Source organism: Diabrotica virgifera, chromosome 8 (genome assembly GCF_917563875.1).
Source record: "Diabrotica virgifera virgifera chromosome 8, PGI_DIABVI_V3a".
Taxonomy (NCBI): Eukaryota; Metazoa; Arthropoda; class Insecta; order Coleoptera; family Chrysomelidae; genus Diabrotica; species Diabrotica virgifera.
In genome coordinates, this window is record NC_065450.1 from 92,531,244 (window position 1) to 92,556,547 (window position 25,304).

The 25,304-nt window shown below is 32.7% G+C and overlaps 1 protein-coding gene across 11 annotated transcripts in view; it reads right to left on the minus strand.

Annotated features, from left to right (window-relative positions):
* The window catches only part of LOC126890038 (uncharacterized), a 619,722-nt gene that overhangs the window by 314,353 nt on the left and 280,065 nt on the right, over positions 1–25,304 (minus strand). For 7 of the 11 annotated variants that reach the window (XM_050658857.1, XM_050658859.1, XM_050658856.1 and 4 more), the window contains one exon: positions 14,940–15,319. In XM_050658857.1, coding sequence (XP_050514814.1) covers positions 14,940–15,319 — 380 coding nt within the window. Of the gene's footprint in view, positions 1–5,383; positions 5,512–14,939; positions 15,320–16,577; positions 16,724–24,075; positions 24,096–25,304 lie in introns of those variants that run through there. The other 4 variants (XM_050658864.1, XM_050658863.1, XM_050658860.1 and 1 more) reach the window with 4 other exon arrangements.

Below are 25,304 nucleotides of genomic sequence, written 5' to 3' on the forward strand. Positions count from 1 at the left end.
TAGTAATACGAGTATATTACCACCCAACCTACGCCGCAACATGCATTAGTTAAAGAATATAACAACATAATGGACAGTCGCCAACTTCTAGTCCATAACGACATCCCCGATATTCTTGGAAACCGTCTTCGATCCAGGTTACCCTCTCTAAAATCTGCTCAAGCGCTGCAGTAATCCAACTTTGACTTAAATACCCGATGGAGGGAAGATTGGGAAAGTAAGACATATCCGCATTACCACAGTCTACCGGACATCATAGAAAAACCTGGCGAATTTGAACGTCCCCGTAAGATTTGGCCAGCACTTAATCCAATTAGAACAAACTGTGGAAAATGCGCCGACTCCCTCTACAGATGGGTAAACTTCCCTCGCCTTCTTGTGACTGCGGCGCTGCAAAACAGACAATCAGCCACATAATTCAGGACTGCCCACGCAGAACATAAACATGCGACCCTATAGACTTTGTAATGGCAACCGAAGGGTCAATCGAATATATAAAAAAAACTAGACATCTGTTTGTGATGCATTGTATAATTAATTACCTATTCTGTGATGTACGCCATACGCTAAATAAATGAAACACGGGTAATATACATACTAACATAGGTGAAAACGGATTTTGTGACGGATTTTATATAGGAATGACGATAAGTGTGACTGCGGAGCAATACAGAACATAGAACATCTACTAGCCCACCCAAACTGCCCGTATATATGCACTCTCGATGACTTATGGACAGGCAATCAACTAGCATGGTCACCGCTCAAAGCTGGGCTCAGAAACTATAGTTTTCCGGACACGAAAAAGTAAAGTAAGTCGGATTTTGTTTCAAGGTTTTCATTAATAGACATATGAGATGAATTTTCAATATACGAGGGGTTTTCGACATTGTTATTTCAAGTGGAAAATTTATTGAATTCCAAACCAGTACCAGTTAGCAGCAGATTCTTCAGCTTCTCAAGCGCTATCTATAAACAGTTTACTTACCAAAGATGTTACTTATCTTCCGGTTTATAGTTTAGGGTTTTTGGAACAGACAATCTGAACAGTTTAAAATGTAAAAAATGGGATAAATGTGAGATTTACATTAACGTAGGAATAACAGTCAAGGCTCTTCAATGAGTCCCTACTTGATTAATTTTGTTATGGATGAACTGACACAGAAGGTGAAGGTAAGGGAGGGGACTCCTTGGTCGGCTCTTTGCGGATGATATCGTGTTAGTGGAGGAGATCAACGAAATGTTGGAGGAGAAGTTGGACGGTTGGAGAAAGGGCTATTGAAGAGGGAGGACTTAATGTTAGAGGGTCGAAAATGGACTATATTTGGTTGGAAGGAGTAGAAATGGTTGGGGAGATCGAATTGCTTGAGGAAAAACTAGGACGAGTAGAAGAATTAAAATACCTTGCTCAAATCTTGGCTCCTACATATAGTGGAGTCAATGAAGGTTTTCACCTCCGATTTCGTTGAACCTCCATCGATTTTCATGAAAATTGGTATGTATGTAGAGGATACCTCAAGAAACAAAGGTGACATGGTGCCAACTTCCGCTTTTACCCTGGGGGTGGATGCCACCCCTTCTCGAGGGTGGAAATTATTTTGTTAAAAATAATACCACTAATCGATAGAGGGATAAATTGTAAGTAAAATTTGTTATATAAAGCTATTTCAACAAATCAATAGTTTTTGAGTTATTAAAGATCAAAAGTTTTGATTTTTCTTGAAAAAATCCATGTTTTAAAGCAGTTTTTCATAAATAACTCAAAAACCATAAGTTTCTTCAAAAAAGTTGTTGTTATCAAAATCGAAGATAATATAAAAATAAATAAGCTCCTTATTCGAAAAATCCTTTACTACATATACAAAGTGAGTTATATGCAATTGAATGTATATTTTTTTTCCGCGAGTACCCAAATCTTAGTATTCAAGTTTAAATAACAGGAAAAGATGCACTTTATTAAATAGAGATACTAAACATTTTAATAAATTACTTAAAGTTAACTATCAAAAAGCTATATAAGAAGTCGATAGCATCAAAATTAAGCCAGTTATGATGGAAATAAGAGGACCCTTTCAGATTTTTTAGGGAAGAATGGAAAATGAAACCTACGTCATTTCCACAAAAATTAAAATTTATAGTAACCCATTTAAAACTTTATTTATTTTAACATTAGTAATAACTTCAACAATTTTGACCGGTTTAGAATGCATATTTTTGAAAAAAAAAATACGATTAAAAAAAATTAGAATGTTTCAAATTTTCGTGAAGTTCATTTTCTTTTGATAATAACTCCAAAAATACTCGATATACTTAAAAAATGGTAGAGAACAAAATTTTAGTTTTAACTTTATTTAAGCTTTTTCTTTTTTTAATATCTTTTTACGACAAAAAATAACCGAGATAGAAACATTTAAAACGTAAATTTTACTGCGAGAACCATGTAACCGGGGCCCTTTCACCTTGTATTAAAAAAAAATAAAGGATTTACAAAATTATGTTTAATACAGTGTTATAGACCTTTTACTTAGCTTTGTAATGGTTTTTGGATAATCCTCATATTTCAAAAATTAACGGAGTTATTTAAAAAAAAAACCAATAACATTTTCTTTGAAAAAATTTTATAGCGGAGATTTTGTATGTATACAGGTTGTGGGAAGTCCAATTAGTCGTTTGTTGTAGGAGATATGAAAAAAGTTTATTTAGGTGAGATTGGGGCATAGATAATATCAGAATTTAAATACATTTCCAAATATACAGGGCCACCCATATTGACAGGGTGAAAAAAATTATCTTTTGTTTAATGGAACAGCCTGTATATTTTTACATTTTTGGATTCTCCTCTATGTTTTATTTCTTAAAATATCAGGTTTTGTGATGTTATACGAAGTAGTTTAAAAGATAGTTACGTTTTTTTTTCAAATTTCATAGCAATATTCACCCCCTGTATAATTGTAGTGATTTGACATCAGAAAATCAATTTATGTTCAAGTGATTTTTAATATAGTCTATTATTGTTAAAAATTATTAATCTAGCAAAACGTTTAATTTTAGGTAATACAGGGTTGGTCGAAACTGAATGAGTGTTTTCTCAAAGTTTGAGAATATGAGTTTTCTCAAACGGAGCAGCCTGTAATGCCTGTAATGAGCATTGTAATGAAATGCTATTTTATGGCACTTTATTATTTCCCACCCTGCCAGTGAGAACTGAATTTATTTTTGAAATTCCTAACTTTATATCTTTAATTATTTTAAATATTGTAAACGATTAAAAAACAATCAAATTAAATTGAAATGAATAACCAGTGTATATCTTCCACATTTACTTCATATTTAACGTAGCCTGTACCATAACATTGCATAGATTATTATCCCTGTATAGCAACGATATACCATGAATGTGAATTCATACTTGAGAAATGTCCTATATCCAGTCTCACAAAAAAAGGGATTCCTCAAACATAATATATATGCAGACAAAATCAGCCAAAGTGATTTGCGATATCTAATGAAAGGTATGTTCCGTTTGTTTGTAGAATTATATTTAATTAGATTTGCTTTAATTACTAAAATAAATAAATTTTCAATTATATTTTATGTATTTGTGGAAAAGGAAACCTAGCATTAGTGGCCACATTTCTATAACGGCCAATTGTCTTTTATTTTTAGTGGCCGTTATTGACAGGTTTTACTGTACCAATAATATTTTATTAAATTATGAAACATTATTTAAATAACAAATTTATAAACTTGATAAAAGAAAGTTTTCTTAGAATTTACTCCTCTATCTAATTATGGGGTTATTTTTAATAAAATAGTGTTCACCCATGAGAAGGGGTAACATCCACCCCCAGGATAAAAGCGCAAGTTAGTACCACATCACTTTTGTTTCTTGAGGTATGCTCTAACTACTTACCAATTTTCATGAAAATTGATGGAGGTTCAACGAAATCAGGGGTGAAAACCTTCAGTGACTGCCCTTTTGGAAATATAAAAGAATAATTTTTTTCGTGATTGTCAATTTGCCAATTTTCTGATTTTTGGTTGCTATAAGGTTTGAAAAATTAATAAAAATTATAAATCATGCATATAAATGTAAAAAAATATTTATTTTACTTAATTAAACGAGATTGCTTGAGCCAGAATGCTGAAATCTGCATTTTTATCATTAAAAAAAAAAAGGTGGATTTCACCCCTAAAATGCAGAAAGCGCAACTTTGTGCCATATCACTTTTGTTTTTGAGGTATCCTCTAACTACTCAACAATTTTCATGAAAATCGATGAAGGTTCAAAGAAATCGTGGGTGAAAACATTCAGTGACTACACTTTCAGAAATATAGAAGAATAAGGTTTTCGTGATTTTCGACTTGTTAATTTTCGGATTTTTGGTTGCTATAAGGTTTGACAAATAAAAAAAAATGTAATTCATGCACATAAATATAAAAAAAATATTTATTTTTCTTAATTAAACGAGATTACTTGCGCCATAATGCGGAAATCTGCATTTTTTACAATTTAAAAAGTAGGGGTGTATTGCACCCCTAAAAGGCAAAAGCGCAAGTTGATGCTATATAACTTTTATTTGTTGAGGTATCCTCTAACTACTTACCGATTTTCATGAAAATCGATAAAGGTTCAACGAAATAAAAAGTGAAAATTTACAGTGACTGCACTTTCAGAAATCTAAAAAATAATTTTTAAGAAAGGGGTGTATTTCACCCCTAAAATGCAAAAAGCGCAAGTTGGCACTATGTCACCTTTGTTCCTTGAGGTATCCTTTAACCACTCACCAATTTTTATGAAAATCGATGGAGGTTCAACGAAATCTGAGGTAATAACTCATATCCACCTTCATTGACTCCACTAATAGTGAAAAATCGGACTGTGGAAAGTATTGGAAAACGGAAGTAGTATTGTGACAAATGGACAAAAAATACGAAATAATAAATACAACATAAATAAGAAAGTTACAATATCTGGGACAAGTAATAAGAAGACAGCGATATGAAATGATAAGAATGATAATAGGTACAAGGGAAATATAAAAGGAGGAAAGAGTACAACAAGAAGGAGAGTGTCATGGTTGAAAATTTTAAGGGCCTGGTTTAAGCGCAGTTCACTATTAGAACTCTTTAGAGCAGCGGTAGAGAGCGTAAAAATAGTGATGATGATCTACAACCTGCGATTTGAACACAACACTTAAAGAAGAAGAAGGATTATGATGATAACTGACTAAAAATAGTTAGGTGTTTTATCTTTTACGTTTTTTAGCAAATCATCTAAACCTTTAACATACTACTACGATATAACTTTAAAACACACTAAAAATAGCACTTTAAACTTAGTTACCATAACAAAATCACTTAATTCTACATCCTTAATTACCTGGGATGGTTCGAAAACTATTTTAACCAAAAAATCCACTTCCTCTTCCTTTGATACAAAAAATAAACTACCGACAACTGTCTATCCACGAGTAGAATTGTACTCAAAAAAGATTTCTACTGTTTGACGGAGACATAAAAATAAACCGGCATGCATGTGGATGTATGGAACGATATAAATATTTTTAAAACTACATAGTTAAGTGTTTTGGAGAGTTCATTGAGATGTTAGGTAGAGTAAATTAGTTTATTCTTAAATAAACGAGGAATTTGAGAGCGCTTATAACATGTTTGAAGTATTTTGAATTTTATTGATTGATTAATTAATTGTTAATTCATCGATTTTCATGAAAATTGGTGAGTAGTTAGAAGATACCTCAAGGTACAAAAGTGACATGCTGCGAACTTGCGTTTTTGCCCTAGGAGTAGATGCCACCCCTTCTTGGGGTTGAAAATTATTTTATTAAAAATAACCCCATAAATCGATAGAAGGACAAATTCTTAGCAAAATTTACTATATCAAGCTATTAAAATAAATCAATAGGTACGTTTTGAGTTATTAATGATCAAAGATTTTAATTTTTCAAGAAAAAATGCATGTTTTTCCTAAACCATACTGTTTTTTCTAAATAACGTAAAATCTATAAGTTTTTACAAAAAAGTTATTATTACCAAAGCTAATAAAAAACCAAATTAATTCCTTGCTTGAAAACCTTTTAATATTAATTTAAAGTGAGTTATAGGTAATTGAAAATATTTTTTTTTGGCGAGTACTCAAATCTAGGTATTCAAGCTCAAATAACGGGAAAACGATGTGCCTATTTTATAATATACCTACTTACTGATACTGTCAAAGTACTCAGGAATACCTATCAAATGAGCTCCAGAAGAAGTTGATATCACCAAAATTAAGCATATTATGATGAGGCGGTCAGATTAGCCAAGCGGACTGAGGCGCTCTATCGACAAATCTAGAGGATATGCGATCGAGTTTTGAGCCCCAGCCCGGTGAATAGAAAAATAAAAAGGCTGATGTTAAAATTCTAAAAAAGAATCTACGACTTGGTCCGAAATAAGCTGGTATCTGATCAGCCTATGGAGGTGCGGTACGGCAAGGGATAAGGGCTTGCGGCTCGGTGACACTCCTCCATAGAACCCTACCAAAGGGCGTTGTCGTCTAAAAACGGTGTATATGTTACCGTTAAAACCCGATTTTAGTTAAAGCCCGAATTTACTAGGAAAAACTAGTTTTAACTAAGCGCTTTAGACAATTCTAGTTTTAACTAGTCAAAACTAGATTTGACTGCTACATTCAGTTAAAAGTAGAAATCCCGAACGGATTTCATTTAGAGTAGTTTATATCAGTTCAAAGTAACTTATTTGGAATTACTGGCGAATACCAGTTAAAATTGAGACAAGTATGTAGAGAGCAGAGATATAAGAACGTGAAAATAACGTGTTTTGAAAATGATTTTACAAATGGAAGAGACAGAGAAGAAAGAAAGTTACTACAATGTTGTGACCAAAAGCATATATATATATATAATAAATTAATGGTCGAAGTACAAGATGCGGAACTGTCTGCCAAGAAAACACCATTACAAAATCGAAGACTAAAATAATTTAGAATTGTTGGAGTTGGCGAAATAAAAAAGTTAGCTTCTGAAATTGATCCCATAAAATATTATGTACCTGTCGAAAATATTTTTGGCCTAATTGAAGCAGCCCATGTTTTTCATGGAAATCGGGATAGGTTGAAGACTGAAACCGCCAAGAAATAGGCAAATATAACTTTTTATTGATATGATCAATATTTTTATACCAATGTGTGAAACTTGCCAAAGGAAGAAGAGTAAAAATATAAAAACGAAGAGAGGTCTTGTGTCCAAAACTATATTGCATTCAGAAACGAATAGTCGCTGTCAGGTAGATTTGATCGATATGCAATCATAAGAGAATCGCATATAAACTACTCTAAATGAAATCCGTTCGCGATTTCTAGTTTTAACTGAATATAGCAGTCAAATCTAGTTTTGACTAGTTAAAACTAGAATTGTCTAAAGCGCTTAGTTAAAACTAGTTTTTCCTAGTAAATTCGGGTTTTAACTGAAATCGGGTTTTAACGGTAACATATATATTTATGATGAAAATAAAAGAGCCCCTTCTAATTTTTTATGAACAAGTGAAAAAGAAAACATACGCCATTTCCACAAAAATTAAATAATAATCCCTAGAAGAGATTTTTTATTGTAGGATAAGTAGTAACCTCAAAAATTTTGGCCGGTTTAGAATACATATTTTAAAAAAATATGGCTTAAAAAAATTCGTAAATTTCATTTTCTTTTGATAATAACTTGAAACACACTCGATATATGTACGTAACAATATTATAGAGAATCAAATTTTAGTTTTTTTTTTAAGATTTACTTTTTTATTATTTATGAAGGATAAAAAATAACCGAGATAGAAACGTTTAAAGCCTAAATTTTACTGCGAGAACCATGTAACAGGGGCCCTTTAACCTTTTATATTAAAAAAGGGGTATAAAAGATTAAATTTAATACGATTTTATAGCCCTTGAAATTGCCTTTCAAATGTTTCTGGATGAACCTGATATCACAAAAATTGATGGACGTATTCTTAAAGAAACAATAACATTTTTTTGAAAACATTTTTGGAGCATATAAATTTTGATGCTATCAACGGTTATTTTATTGCATAACTTGCATTGCTTTTGTCTTTAATTTTTAAGCATTTTTGACTCTGGATTATTAAATTGTGAGATATTCTAAAACTAAAGGGTACACTTGCTTCAAGTCGATAGGATACACCGTTTTCTAGAAAAATCGATTTAAAAATTTTTCGTTTTTTGAATTAAAAAAAAAATAAAAAATAATTATTTAGAAAAACGATAACTGGTACGTTTATTTACATTCCAGAGATGAATCGATTTCATTAATTGCGAACTTCTAGTACCGGTCACACGCATCCGTTTTGAGTAGGTCAACGGTTATTTTATCGCATAATGTTTTTGTCTTTAATTTTTAAGCATTTTTGACACTAGATTATTATATTATGAGGTATTTTAGTACTAAAAGTTATTCTTGCTTTAAGTTGGTAAAAACGCTCGTTTTTTTTGAAAATATTTTTCAATTTTCCAATTCCCTGAGTTACTGGTTATCTGGAAACATGTAGAAGTTTCGATCAAAGAAAAGTACTAGTAGTCTAGGATTTTTTCCTGGCTATTTTCGAGGGTCTTCGGTACTACATTAATGCAAACGGATTAGTTATAAGTTTTTGGTGTTGCTGAACACGAATACGTGATCAGGACAGACACAGGAGCACCTAGTGCCTAAGACGGGTTATATTCTGGAGTTTCGGAGGAATCAATGGATTACTCTTGTGTTTTTGGGGTTGCTGAACATGCATACAATATCACATCCTTTCTGAGTTGCTGTTCAAAAAAGCGTACAAATTGGTGAAAAGTTTTTTTTGCTATTTGTAGATTTTTATTAAAATAACTACGTTGTGCTATTCAATTGTTTTAATTATTTAAAAATTTAAACTCAATTTATATCTGATTATTTTTCCTTCATTTATTTTAAGATCGATTTACTATATTTTATTTTGATAGTGTTATTCTTCGTGGTCACTAGATACTCCAGAGTCTTTTATCTAAGTCATATTTGTGTTCAGCAACCCCAAAAACACAAGAGTAATCCGCTCGCATCAATTTAGTACCGAAAACTCTCGAAACCCCAGAATATGACGTGCCTTAGGCACCAGGTACACCGGTGTCTGTTTTGATGGCATATTTGTGTTCAGCAGCTTCAAAAACCCATGAGTAATACCCATATGCATCAATTTAATGTCGAAACCTGTCGAAACTCCAGACGAAAACCTGCCTTAGGCACCAGGTGCTCCGTGGGTCGGATCTGATGGCGTATTCACGTTCAGCAGTCCAAAAAACCTGTGAGTAATCAGTTTACATTAATTTAGTACCGAAAGCTCTGGAATCTTCAAAACAAGACAGGCACTCCGATGTCTGTTCTGATGGAGTATTCATGTTCAGCAACTCCAAAAACCTATTGATCCGTTTACATCAATGTAGTACCGAAGACCCTCGAAACTGCAGGAGCCCCTTTCATTGACCTTGGAAACCAGGTGCTCCAGGAGTCGGATATGGTGGCATATTCGTATTTAGCGACCTCAAAAAACCCTCCAGTAATTCATTTGCATCAATTAAATGCCGAAAACCATCGAAACTCTAGAATATGACGTCCCTTGCAGTGGCCCTGAGCACCACGTCCTCCGGAGGTCAATTCTGATGGCATATTCGTGTTTAGCGATCCCAAAAATCCATGAGAAATCTGTTTATATCAATTTAATGCTGAAAACCCTTGAAACTCTAGAAGATGACGTCCGTTGAAGGTCAAGGTCAAAGCAAAGGTCGCCATTGGATAGCCAGGAAAAAATCCCAGACTACTAGTACTTGTGTTTAATCCAAACTTCTACATGCTATATGTGCCTCTATATCTTGAAAATCCTCCATACGATCGACATGTGGCCATGAGAACTTTTTATCAGGATGCTTCAAAGAGTATTTTCCCAAAGTTTGAACTAATTCCACTGGGAACTAATTTCCATAAGGTTTGTGCGGGATACTTTACCGCGCCGTAATGCTTGTTTGTAATTGGTCCAATCTCAGGCAAGTTTACTCCACTGTTATGAAATTTTGACACTAATGCCATTTATGAAATTTTGACACTAATGGCATATCATAGGTTAATTCAGTTATATCAGCGATCAGCGTGTTTTCTGCGTTATTCCTTTAATTTTTAGATTTATATTCTGCTTTTAATTCTTTTGCAGGTGCTTTCGTTGTTGATATTGTAGCAAAACAATGAATCACCAGCCGCAGGTAGCACCTCGAGATGTAAGCCGAGAAAATTCTGGCCCAAGCATGATATACGTGGAATCGACGCGCGGTATGTGGAAGGTCACACAATAGCTAGGTGGCGAAGTTTGGAATGATCGAGTATAACGTATTTGCTATTTAATGGGAGCCCGGTTTTATTTGAGTTTAGTATATAATTAGTCTGGGCTGATTATATCGGAGAATAGGCCATTTTTGGGAAAAGTTATTTACCAGCAATTTTATTTCTGGAATCGAATTATAAGATCCTATATATTAATAATATAGGTATGCAAAGTCCTCAGATAGTGTGCTACTTTTTTTATAAACAAAATGGCGCACGAAAATCGTGTTTTTTTCAATTATTGCTCTATAACTCCGAAGATTTTAACTTTACAACAAAAACACTCAAATAAAAATTCACCGTGATTAAATTCTGCATAGAGACGCGTTTTTCCCGATCTGCTCCGACGAAAATTTTCTTCGGAAAATGCGGGTTTTCCCAACAAAATCTTTAATTTTCAAATAAAGTTTTAGATAAGTAATTATCTACCAATAATTAAATAATTTGGTGACTTAAAAGCCTTTTTGGTTTAGATTATAGTTACAGAAGCTGATGAAAATTAAACGAATATTTTAGCAACAATTCAATTGTTAATTAATAATTTACGGTCGCAATAATAACCAAAATAATTATGATACACTGATCAAGCTTTGAAATCTTATAAAGATGAGATGCCTATTTAATATTTTGTCGACAAAATATGAATTTTTTATTTTTTTGCATAATCTTTAAATGTTAAAAAAAAAATAGTTATAAACAAATTAACATTTCTCAGAAAGTTTTTATTATATTATAATATTAAAAAAGAGCTAAAATGCGCATTTTAAATATCTTTAAAATGAATGCTTTAAAACTTTTTTGCAACCATTTGTAAAAAAGTTATGAAACAGCAAAGTAAACATACGATTACTACTGTGTTTATAATTTTTTTTAATTCTTTCAAAGCGTAGAAGTGAGTTTAAAGTACAAGCTAATTATTTACAAAAAAATATCGATTATCAGTTTAATGGTTGTATTTTAATTAAAGATTATAAATATATTTTTTTGTAATTTACACGCGTGAAAGTAGAGTAACACAGTACTGTAGCTAAAATTTTCACTCGGAGCGACGACCGGCCGCGTGATGTACACTTTTAATAATTAATGCATGCTGCGTGTCAGTCGCTTCGAGTGAACATTTTAGCTCCGACTCTGTATCAGGCCTACGTTAGCGCTAAAAATTGCAAAAAAAAGTATTTTTAATCTTTGATTAAAATATAACCATTGCACTAATTTTTGACATTCTTTGTGAGTAATTAGGTTGTACCATAGACTCACTTTTAAGCTTTGAAACAATTAAAACAAATTATAAACAACGGAGATTTCGTATATTTATTTTGCTGTTTCATAACTTTTTTGCAATCATCATCATTCTCTTTGCCTTATCCCTATGCGGGGTCGGCTTCCCTAATTGCATTTCTCCACACAATTCTGTCTTGGGTCATATCAATGTTAATACCCTTTACCAACATGTCCTGCCTTATCGCCTCCCCCCAGGTCTTCTTTGGTCTTCCTCTCCTACTCCTTCCAGGAATCTGCACTTCAGCTATTCTTCGTATTGGGTGATTAACGTCTCGACGTTGAACATGACCGAACCATCTTAACCTATGCTCTCTCATTTTGGCATCAATTGGTGCCACACCTAGACTTCCCCTAATATACTCATTTCTAATTTTATCCTTCTTTGTCACTCCACTCATCCATCTAAGCATTCTCATTTCCGCCACATGCATTCGTTGTTCCTCTTTCTTTTTCACTGCCCAACATTCAGTTCCGTACATCATAGCCGGTCTTATGGCTGTTTTATAGAATTTTCCCTTCAGCTTCATTGGAATTTTTCTGTCACACAACACACCACTCGCTTCTTTCCACTTCATCCATCCAGCCCTAATTCTACTGCATGCATCTCCATCTATTTCTCCATTACTCTGTAATACCGATCCTAGGTACTTAAAACTATTGCTTTTCACAATCATTTCACCATCCAAAGATACCATTTTACTTGTAGTAGCTCCATCTTTAAATGAACATTCCAAATACTCTGTTTTTGTCCTACTAAGTTTTAAACCTTTTTCCTCCAGAGCTTGTCTCCACTGTTCCAGTTTTTGTTCTAAGTCTCTTTCACTATTTCCTACTAACACGACATCATCAGCATACATTAAGCACCATGGAATGTTACCCTGTAGTTTCGCTGTTATCTGGTCCAAAACTAATGAGAATAAATACGGACTAAGCACAGAGCCTTGGTGCAATCCTACTTTCACATGAAATTTATCAGTCTCTCCCACACCTGTCCTAACACTAGTCGTTACTCCCTCATACATATCCCTCACCATCTTTACATATTCACCAGGGACTCCTTTCTTATTGAGTGCCCACCACAGAATCTCTCGAGGAACTCTATCATATGCTTTCTCAAGATCAATGAATACCATATGAGCGTTTGTTTCTTTACTCCTGTATTTTTCCATCAACTGCCTTATAATGAAAATTGCATCTGTTGTTGATCTACCCTGCATAAAGCCAAATTGATTGTCGGATATTTCGGTCTCTTCACGTATCCGTCTGTCAATTACTCTTTCCCATATTTTCATGGTGTGGCTAAGCAGTTTTATAGCCCTGTAGTTTGTACATTGTTGTATATCTCCCTTGTTTTTGTAAACAGGTACCAGTATACTGCTTCTCCATTCGTCTGGCATTTTTTTCATAACTTTTTTTCATAGCATTTTCATAACTTTTTTGCAAATGGTTGGAAAAATTTTTTAAAGCATTCATTTTCAAGACCTATGAAATACGCATTTTAAGTATTTTTTTTAAATTAGAGTATAATAAACAATTTCTGAGAAATGTTAATTTGTTTATAACAATTTTTTTAAACATTTAAAGATTATGCAAAAAAATTAAAAATTAATATTTTGTCGACAAAATATTAAATAGGCCTTTATAATCTTTCTAAGTTTGATCCATGGCTCATGATTATTTTGGTTGTTATTGCGACTGTAAATTGTTAATTAACAATTGAATTGTTGCTAAAATATTCGTTTGATTTTCACCGGCTTCTGAATTTATAATCTATAACAAGAAAGCTTTTATTTCACCAAGCTATATAATTATTGATAAATAATTACTGGCCCAAAAAATTTATTTGAAAATTCGAGATTTTGTTGGGAAAACCCACATTTTCCGAGGAAAATTTTCGTCGGAGCAAATCGGGAAAAACATGCCTCTATGCAGAATTAAATTGGGGTGAATTTTTATTTGAGTGTTTTTGGTGTAAAGTTAAAATCTTCGGAGTTATACAGCAATAATTGAAAAAAATACGATTTGTCGGTGCCATTTTGTTTATAAAAAAAGTAGCACACTATATGCGGACTTTGCATACCTATATTAATAATATATAGGATCTTATAATTCGATTCCAGCAATAAAATTGCTGGTAAATAACCTTTCTTTGTACTTTACTTATTAGACCAGCGTATTATGACTATTTTTTTTTCAAAATTTAAAGATTATGCAAAAAAAAAGAAAAATTTATATTTTGTCGATAAAATATTAAATAAGCATCTCATCTTTATAATCTTTATAAGTTTGATCAATGTATCATGATTATTTTGGTTATTATTGCGATCGTAATTTGTTAATTAACAATTGAATTGTTGCTAAAATATTCGTTTAATTTTCACCGGCTTCTGGAATTACAATCTGTACCAAGAAAGCTTTGATGTCACTAAGTTATTTAATTATTGATTAATAATTACTTACCTAAAACTTTATTTGAAAATTAAAGTTTTTGTTAGGAAAACTCGCATTTTCCGAGGAAATTTTTGTCGGAGCAAATCGTGAAAAACATATCTCTATGCAGAATTTAATTGCGGTGAATTTTTATTAAGGTGTTTTGGTTGTAAAGTTAAAATCTTCGGAGTTATAGAGCAATAATTGAAAAAAATACGATTTGTCGGCGCCATTTTGTTTATAAAAAAAGTAGCACACTATCTGCGGACTTTGCATACCTATATTATTAATATATAGGATCTTATAATTCGATTCCAGCAATAAAATTGCTGGTAAATAACTTTTCCATGAATTTTGCTAATTAGCCCAGAGTAAATATAAATTCGTCTGTAACTTGTATAAAAATCGTATAAACGAACCGAGAGTATTACTTTAACAGTAATCACGTTATAATATTTTTAACTTGATATTTTTCTATCTCTCTTTTTGATATTCTTTTATGTGTATTTTTTTCAGTGTACATATTTTTTTGGTATTTTTATGCCACCGTAATTCTGGCATTGTATTTTGCTTCCCTTTTTATGTGCTGGGAATATTCTCGTTTTTATCCAATCTTCGGGTAATTTTTCTTTGTCTCTCTACCAAGAAAACGAGAAACGGGAAAACGAGAGATTACCTTTTTAATACCCCAGCGAATAACAAAAATTACAAAGGCAAAACATACGACTTAAAAATGAAATTAAGTTACTTAGAAAACATATTTTAGTTATAAACATAGGGACAGGAGGTACATACTAAGAAACTCACCTAAAACCAAATCTGGACACCTTTGTGGCGTTAGCCTCCTTCTTAGGCGGCAGCAACCTTGGAGTGGATCTCCCAGTGGGTGCCGCATTTGACGTTAAAGCGTCCGTATCCCTAGAATCGTTACCATTCCTATCAATACTCTCGGTGGTAGTGGTTCCATCAATGGAACCTTGGTTATTTGCCAGCCTTCGTGCAGCGGTAGCATTTGCTGCGATAGATGGTGCAGTTTGTCGACGCTTGAAGCCGAAAGACATTGCGACGCCCTTGGTGGTAGCTGCCGTCCCGACGTTGGTTGTGGTTTGAACGAAACGCTGTTGGTGCTGCTTATTGCTGTCCTGCGTTATCAGCAATGAGCGAGGCTTGTTGTCGTCGTCAGGACTCTGTAACAATAATATATCCGTTTAACTACAGTTCTTTCATGTTCTAAAGACCAAGAAAAAGAATAATAAAACTGTATTCTCTCCGTGTGTGACCATGGTGAGGATACACGAAACTATGCCAGCGTTTGTAGCGGCGAAATATGACAAATTTGGCGACTCTTTGTAATGTCATTGTCATTGTTTGTACAACAAATTTTATCAAAAATGGTAAATAACTATTACATGAAAAATATGTCATATGCATCATTATGTTTAACGTCAAATTTTGGTCGCCAAAAATGTGAGGTTACGACGCTAGGTGTCGCGTCTCGCGTCAGTCAAGTACGGAGCGAATATAGGATCTCAAGAAAGTAGATCTGACACAAATCTTAAAAATTACAAAGTTGCCAAAAAGGAAGGGAAAGTAGATTGATACCAAAGAGATAGGTAGAAGATAAATGCAAGAACTAAAGAGAAAAAAATTAAAAAAATGTTAATCAAATTAGATGTATCAGAGACGAAAATAATAAAATACTGATGCATGAAAAATATGTCAAAAAGGGAAAAAAGGCAGTCTGTTAAACGAGGAATTTTGACAAAAAACAGTATAGCTAACGTAGACAGTATGGTGACCAAAATAATAAACGATGAAGTTACTCACGTAGGGATGTACTTCAAAAAAGGTAAAGCAATATTGGGCTAGATGACACGGCTTGAAAAGCATGAAGAACGTTAGAAGAGACAGAAATAAGTTCACTGACAGGTTTGTTTAAGGGAATTATGGAATAAAAAACATAACGCATACATAGAGAAGCAGTATCTGTGTCCAAAAAATACGAAAAATGTACACAGTGTTCTGTTTTGTTCAATAGGGCACTGTTTTTAATGATTTATATGTCCTCTGAGATCGACAATCACTACGAAAATGGCATTGTGACCTAATAATACAATAAATAATAGAATGCTTCGCTATTACTAAAAATTTGTTATTCAGAGCATGCTTGTTCTTTGTATAATCTATGTGTAGTCAGATTGTAAAAGCGTCACATCGCATATTACGATATTTTTTAATACGTTGTATTTTGTAGTCATTTAAATGTATTCGATGCTAGAACCCAAAATAAAAGTATGATCGAAATGGATCGAGTTGATAAATCTGTTATAGATCGTACATCGACTTTTATTAACCTGTAACTACTATAGTTTAGCCTGTTACTAATTCTCCAATGTCTAAATCTACGTATGACAAACATGACAATTTACTAACAAATCAACTTACTCTTAAACAAAGCAACAGCATATTTAGAAACTTCAACAGCAAATAATAACTAATTTAATACATACTATACGGATAAGCCAGATGATGAATATTGCATCACACCTGAAAATATTACTAAATACTAAACACCTCATATTTGTATAACCTTAAAATATTCTGCTACTATTTACAGTTACGTTCATATAGACTACCTTGGAAAAACCAGTCTATTTGCTCATTTAAATGCAGTAGTATATCTTAGTTAAAAAAAAGGAAACAACAAGGAACTACATGAATGATTTGAATAAAGCAAGTGATGGCGCGACTAATAAAAATAATCTGAAACATCTTCAAATAAAGGGGCTTAAAAAACATACAAAATAATTGAAAGGAAATTACATACAAATCTACACAAAGAACCCCGGCACTTTTCTTATGTAAAAGTGGTAGCTTTGATCTATCAAAAGTTCTCATTCCCCCAATAGTCCATTGAATTACGGTTTTTGCTCTATATTTTAAAGAACCGCTTGAATTGACACGATTTTGACACTATGTGAATTTGGCATACACATAGCTAACGTGTCAAAGAAAAAGAGTGATATTGTGCCGATGTGTGCTTTTGCCCTGGGGGTGAGTTTCACCCCATCTCGGGGGTGAAAAAATATATGTCCAAGGCAAGTCCCGAAATGGATGAACTGACTAATTTTAAGCAACTTTTGTTCTATAGCATTTTTTCACTAAGTTAATACTTTCCGAGTTAATTGCAAGTAAATATGTTTATTTTTCACCAAAAAACACGTTTTTATGCGTATTTTTGCCAATAACTCAAAAAGTAAGTATTTTATCAAAAAAAAACGTTCTTAGCAAAACTATAGCTGGGGCAATTTCATTGTTAAGTGGAGCAATTCGAATATGGGCTCGACATGACTTAACCCTTACGATATGGGTCATTTAAATGCAATGCTAAAGTTGCAATGAGTTATCAAATATCTTTATTCATCGCTAAAACAAGAAAAAAAACATATAAGGAGAGAATTTAATACAAACGTCAATATCAGCATTTCTTCAAACGGTTCTTGAAAAAGATGACAAAAATTTAAAACCTACGTCACTCAGTAACAATCCTTTTAATAGCTATCCTTTTCATCTTCATATTTAGCTGAATGTAGATTTAGTGATGTAAATGATTTACTGGTAAAAAAGAAATCAGCTGAATATACCACAATGTTGGCTCTTGAGACCGAAGATAACCAAATTGGAACCTAATATAAAACCTCTGTGCATCAAGAATCAAGAGCAAGGATCTCACTAAATTAAAAGAACAGATTAATATAGAAAAATCTATGTTAATACACTGGGGTGCAAAATTATCCAGACACCTTAAAAATGGGTCTTTTTTGATGTCTCGAATCTCCTAAACCTGTTGTCCGATTTAAGCGATTTTTTTAATATATTATAGCCTTATTCTTTAGCAATATTGCTGTAATAGTATTGTTGCTAAATAGTTAAATTTTTATTGTATACCGGGTGTACCAATCAAACTGTGTTTTTTTCTCAAAGTTCGGATCACCCTTTGGAATATTCTAGCAGTTATAAAATACTGAAATTAAAATTCAACTATAGCCTCATGTTTTCTCAGCATTTTGTTTTTTGATTCATTCGCTTACGTTAGACCATAAAAAAGTTAGGTACTTTAACGACTAGCCACGTTTTTCATCAATACAGGGTGTTCTTAAATAAGTATGGCAAACTTTAAGGGGTGATTCTACATGAAAAAATAATGACAGTTTGCTTTATAAACGGTATGTCCGCAAATGCTTCGTTCCCGAGATAGGGGGTGAGGAAAATGTTTCTTACAAACTGGCGATTTATTTATTGCTTTAGAACTGGTTGAGATATGCAATTGCAATTTGGTGGGTTTTAAGAAGTAGTTATTGCATATTTTTTGATATACGACTAAGAATTTAATATGACGGCTCATATTACCCGTATGCGCGCCAATGGTGAATATTAAATTCTTACTTGTATGTCAAAAAATGTATAATAACTAGGTCTTAAAACCCACCAAATTTAATTTGCATCTCAACCGGTTTTAAAGCAATAAATAAATCTTGAGTTTGTAAGAAAAACGTTAACACCCTCTATCTCAGAAACGAATAATTTGCGGATATAGGCTTATAAAGCAAACTCTCCTTATGTTTTCATGTAGAATTACCCCTTGAAGTTTGCCATACTTATTTAAAAACACGCTGTATTGATGAAAAACATGGCTAATTGTTAAAGTGCCTATCTTTTTTATGGTCCAACATAAGCGAATGAAGCAAAAAACAGAATGTTGAGAAAACATGAGGCTATAGTTGGGCTTTAATTTGAGTAATTTAGAAATGCTAGAATATTCCACAGGGTGATGCGAAGTTTGAGAAAAAACACAGTTTCATTGGTACACCCGGTATACAATGAAAATTTACCTGTTTAGCAAAAATATTATTACAGCGATATTGTTAAAGAATGAGGCTATAACATATTAAACAAGCTGAAAATGCGAGCATTGTCATAACGAAAACTTTGTATATTTACGTATTTTAATTCATAATATGGAAAATTTCTATTATGAAAAGTAGTTTAGAATTAATAATTATGTTTTAATGTGCAATTATATCATTCTAATTTAAATGTTATGAACTATAAAGGTAGTTTACTCTTGATCGAAATTCATATTTTTTATATACCTCGTATAAAATTAATAAAATTTTACACAAGGTGTCCCAAAAGTAGTGGAACGGTCGAATATTTCGCGAACTAAACATCGGATCGAAAAACTGAAAAATACGTGTTCAATCATTTTCAAAAATCTATCCAACGACACCAAACACCAACCTCCACTACACCCCTGGAGGTGGGGTGGGGGGTAACTTTAAAATCTCAAATGGAAACCCCTAGATTTTTTTGCAGATTTGGATTCGTTACGTAAAAGTAAGCAACTTTTATTCAAGACATTTTTTCGAACTGTGGATAGATGGCGCTATAATTGGGAAAAACGATTTATCCTGATACCATGGGTAAATTGTAGAAACGGTCTAATATCTCCAGAAATACACTTCCAAATGAGAAGCCAAACAAATTTTTTTAATATTTTTCGAAAACCTATCGAATAACACTAAACATGATCCTCCAACCCACCCCCTGGAGGTGGGGTGGGGGGTAACTTTAAAATATTAAATAGCAACCCCCACTTTATTACAGATTCGGATTTGTCATGAAAAACTAAGCAACATTTATTCGAAACAATTTTTAGAATTGTTGATAGATGGCGCTTTAATTGGAAAAATACGATTTATTAGCGCCATATATCAGCATTTTTAAAAAATGTTTCGAATAAATGTTGCTTAGTTTTTCATGACGAATTCGAATCTGCAATAAAAAGTGCGGGTTGCTATTTAAGATTTTAAAGTTACCCCCCACCCCACCTCCAGGGTGTGGGTTGGAGGGTCATGTTTAGTGTTTATCGATAGGTTTTCGAAAAATATTAAAAACCTGTTTTTTGGTTTCTTATTTGGAAGTGTATATCTCGAGATATTAGACCGTTTCTATAATTTACCTATGGTATCAGGATAAATCGTTTTTCCCAATTATAGCGCCATCTATCCACAGTTCGAAAAAATGTCTTGGATAAAAGTTACTTACTTTTACGTAACGAATCCAAATCTGCAAGAAAAACTAGGGGTTTCCATTTAAGATTTTAAAGTTACCCCCACCCCACCTCCAGGGGGTGTAGTGGGAGTTGGTGTTTGGTATCATTGAATAGATTTTTAAAAATGATTGAACACGTATTTTTCAGTTTTTCCATCCGATGTTTAGTTCGCGAAATATTCGACCGTTCCCCTACTTTTGGGACCCCTATACAGGGTGTCCAGAAACTCTACCGACAAACCAAGACAGGAGATTCCTCAGATAATTTTAAGACAATTTAACCCAATTCACCTAGTCCGAAAATGCTTCCTAAGGAGCTAGAGCTTTTTGAAGATGGCGTCTGGTAATTAGTTTTTCTTAAATATCTCCAGAACGCTTCTACTTAGAAAAACGAAAATTGGTACCCATATTTATTTTCCAAAGATAAATCGATTTCATCCATTGCAAATTTCTAGTACCGGTCATAGGCGTTCGTTTTGGGTGGGGCAACAGTTATATTATCACATAACTTTTTTGTTTTTAATTTTTAAGCATTTTTGAGTCTGGATTATTAAAATATAAGGTATTATAGTACTAAAAGGTACTCTTACTTTAAGTCGCTATAATACACTGTTTTCTAGAAAAATCGATTAGAAAAATTTTCGTTTTTTGAATATCAAAAAAAAAATTCAAAAAAAAACTATTTAGAAAACCGAAAACTGGCACGTTTATTCATATTCCAGAAATGAATCGATTTCATTAATTGCGAATTTCTAGTACCGGCCATTTGCGTCTGTTTTGGGTAGGTCAACAGTTATTTTATCGCATAGCTTTTTGTCTTTAATTTTTAAGACTTTTTGACACTATATTATTAAATTATGATATATTCTAGTATAAAAAGTTACTCTTGCTTTAAGTTGGTAAAATAAACCGTTTTTTTTGAAAATTATTTTCAATTTTTTTTCAAATTCAGGGAACGAAAAATTTTCAAATCGATTTTTCTAGAAAACGGTGTGTCCTACCGACTTAAAGTGAGAGTACCTTTTAGTACTACAATACCTCACAATTTATTAATCCAGTATCAAAAATGCCTAAAAGATAAAGACAAAATAGTTATGCGGTAAAATAACCGTTGCCCCACCCAAAAAGGACGCCTATGACTGGTACTAGAAATTCACAATGGATGAAATCGATTTATCTCTGGAAGATAAATATGTGTACCAATTTTCGTTTTTCTAACTAGAAGCGTTCTGGAGGTATTTAAGAAAAACTAATTACAAGACGCCATCTTCAAAGAGGTCTAGCTCCCTTAGGAAGCATTTTCGGACTAGGTGAATTTAGTTAAATTGTCTTAAAATTATCTGAGGAATCTCCTGTCTTCGTTTGTCGGTAGAGTTTCTGGACACCCTGTATATGATGGTTGCATCATAAATCTTAGAACATGAAGAGCTTTTTATGAAGAATAACTTTTATTTGTCAAATTAAAAATAAAAGAGTTATAAATAAAAATGTTCTTGGTATCCATAATTTGAGAAAAATCTTCAAATATTTTTTTCCATTAGAAGGATGTACACAGACACAATACTGGTTAGTGATTTTAGTCAATAATTTTGCCAATTCGACAAAAAAATAATTTCTAAATAGTTAATAATTATAGTAATTTTGCCAATTTCGGCAAAATTCTCAAAAAAAAAACAAAAAAAATACCTTCTACAATCACTAGCCAGTTGTGTCGAGTTTAGGGAACGACTAGGTATACATATTTTAATTTTATAGCAAATGGAACAGTCCATTTATCTTAAAGGGGAGGCCGTATTTATACTGGTATAAACCTTTTTAAAACTGTTAATAAATGATTGCTTTTAAAATATTTATACTCAAATTGTATTTTTGAACATCTTATTTATTTTATATAATAATTAAATTCACTATCAAATGTCATTCATATTTTATTAATACTTAATTTAAAATTTAGTTTGACATTCACGAAGTGTCAAACTCAAATGTAAATAACCTATGCTTGGCAAATCGAGATTTAAAAAAAAGTAGCCTACTTCCTAATCAACCATTTGAGCTGACTTTTAGTGCGTCGCGTAGGAAATAACCGGATTGTGACGTCACATTTTAGACTTTGAGGTCGATTATCTCGAAGACGGTTAGATATATCGAAATGCCGTTTTCAGATTTGGATTCAGAAGGCAAAACTACATAAGAATCCATCGATACACCTGCTCTAAGTATTGCAGGAGCGGCAACACAATAACACACAGACTTTATAAACGAAAAGTTTTCGTTGAAAATCACTTAAATCTGACAACAGGTTTAGGAAATTCAAGACATCAAAAATGACCCATTTTTAAGGTGTCCGGTTAATTTTGCACCCCAGTGTATTTGTTTGGAATCTGAATTTGAGTTTTTCATTATATGTTTTGGAAATTTACTTAACTGTTTCGTTAACAATTTCCTAGTGATTTTTTCCTAAAACCTTTCATTTAATCTTCTAAGTAAACAATTTAATTTTTTAATATTCAAAATTATGTATGTTACAGGGGGGCATAAACATTTTTGAAATTGCTAAGATGAGGCATGGCACAAAATGGTTGGGAAACATTGTTATAAATAAATAAAAAAAAAAATGGTGTATGTATGAACTCTCTAGACCGTCTAGACCCAGTAGAAGCAAAGTTGTAGCTAATTTCAAAGCGAATGTTTCAACGTGAAATAACCAAAAAATCATGTACTTTTTGGGGAAAATTCATTATAAATAAAAAAATTACAAATCAGCATCAAAACTAAGGAAGATACGCTCAAAATAAAGATGGTCCTAATTAGGGCAAAATCACCCCCTAATAAGCATCTTAAAGCAAATTAATCGTTACCGTTTCACAAGTTACTTTACGTATCTATTATTTATATGATCTGTAAGTTTCTTCGGTTCAAAGTAAATTTTTAAAATTTTTTAATTTTGAAAAAATGCATTTTTTGTCAAAATACCTTAAAATTTATTACTGATACCAAAATTACAAAAGAGTAAACTGTAGGTTTTGCTTTTGTGAATATTTTGGATTTTTTGTTTTTCTTTAAGCAAATATTGGTTAAGATATATTTGCTCCTGAATTTGCACTCGTGATTAGTAACTAGTTTAAGCCCTTTCAATTACAGCCTCTTCTAAAATAAGCACTTTAAACAGATGAAACTTACAGATCATAAACAATACATATGTACACGAGTAAAGCAACGTGTGAAGTGGTAACAATTAATTTCATTTGGTATGCTAATTAGGGGGTGATTTTCACGATTTTTTTTACCAAAAAAAAAAGGAATCAACTTTATTTTGAGCGTGTCTTACTTACTTTTGATGCTAGAAACTAAAAAAAAAAAACAAAAATAAACATTTTTTAAACACTTTAAAAAAGTTGTAATGAGTTTTCCCCAACGTAAAAGCACAAGTTGGCACCATGTCACTTTTGTTTCTTAAGGCTAAGGCCACACAAGCGATAATTTACGGCACCGTAAGAGCCGTAAAATAAAGCGCGAAAATGGGTCCAACGGTGAGAGTAGTAGATGGCCAGACTGAGCTGTAAAATATCGCGCAGCAACATCGAACGGCCCCATCTTCGGCATCGTATCGCAAACCAATGGACCTGGGTCCAAATTTGTAGCTCATCTAGCCTCAACAACGACCAAAACACTGTATTTATATCTCGCGACACGCCGTAATTTACATCCTCGTCTGGCCATACTTTTTACTGCAGCTACTGCCGCTTCATTTTACAGCGCTTACTGCTTTTACGGCGCCGTAAATTATCGCCTGTCTGGCCTTAGCGTGAGGTATTCTCTAACCACTCACCAATTTTCATGAAAATCCATGGAAGTTCGCCGAAATCGGAGGTAATAGCTCATATCCACCAGAAAGTACCACTAATAAAATGTTAAATACGTGCGAAGCTACAAAAGATGTTCACAATGACTTCTCTGAAACGTGACTTAAGATTCAACTCTTAGCTTCACTGGTTGTCTTTGCAGAGAGGTAGCTTGTCATGCTCATTTTTGTGGTTAGCGAGCTCATCACTGTATATAGTATATAGTGCTGTACTGTATACAGTGATGAGCGTGCAAATAACCGGCAAAATAACGCAAAAGATGGAAAACACTATCCGTTGTGAAATAAAAAGAGATGAAACTAGTAGAGGTGTAAAATTATCGATGGGAACCTATAAATTTACAATACATAGTTACCTACCCACCTTTAGACGTCTGTGACAGAAAATTTTTATAAAATTTTCCTGTCACCTGTGATAGTTATCATATCATACTCCTCCGATACGTCTAAAGGTGAGAAACTATGTAATTTAATGTAAATTTATAGGTTCTTTTCGACAATTTTACACCTCTACTAGTATCAACGTACCTATTATGTTTTCCATCTTTTGCGTTATTTTGCCGGTTATTAGCGCGCTCCTCACTGTATACTGGTACCTATATCAAAACAAAATAAAAGTTACACATGGGTATTTATAATTTTGTAAAACAGTAGAGACACCAATTATAACTACATATGTACTAACATACAATAATAATTATACAATGCACGATACTGCTTGGTAATCATGATGAATCTTAGAATTGATTGTTCTGCTCTCAAATAGTAGCATTATATATGATTACATTTCCTCTTGCTATAGTAACTACCACGTGTCCCTGGGCCATATCCTAGAACTCGTCTTATTATAAAACTCAACAGTTACTATATGCAATTTATTTTTCGAATTGCATGTTATTAGATAACGTTCAATCGCTGTCTATTGTAATGTCATTACGTAGGTACAACGCATAATCAGGTAAAATTTTACAGTGAATAAGTAACCACCTAGCTGGTAGTGATGAAAGTATTAATTTTTATGTAGGTTGTTTTATTCTTTATAGGAACACATTTATAGACCAGTCGTTGTTTTTGAATTACAGAAAACTTACAAGTATATTTAACGACAGTTCTGGCTGTTTTTTACAAAGCAAAACAGTCGTTTATGAGAAAAATACAATATTCATTCTAAATTTTATGTATATCTTCTTCTTCTT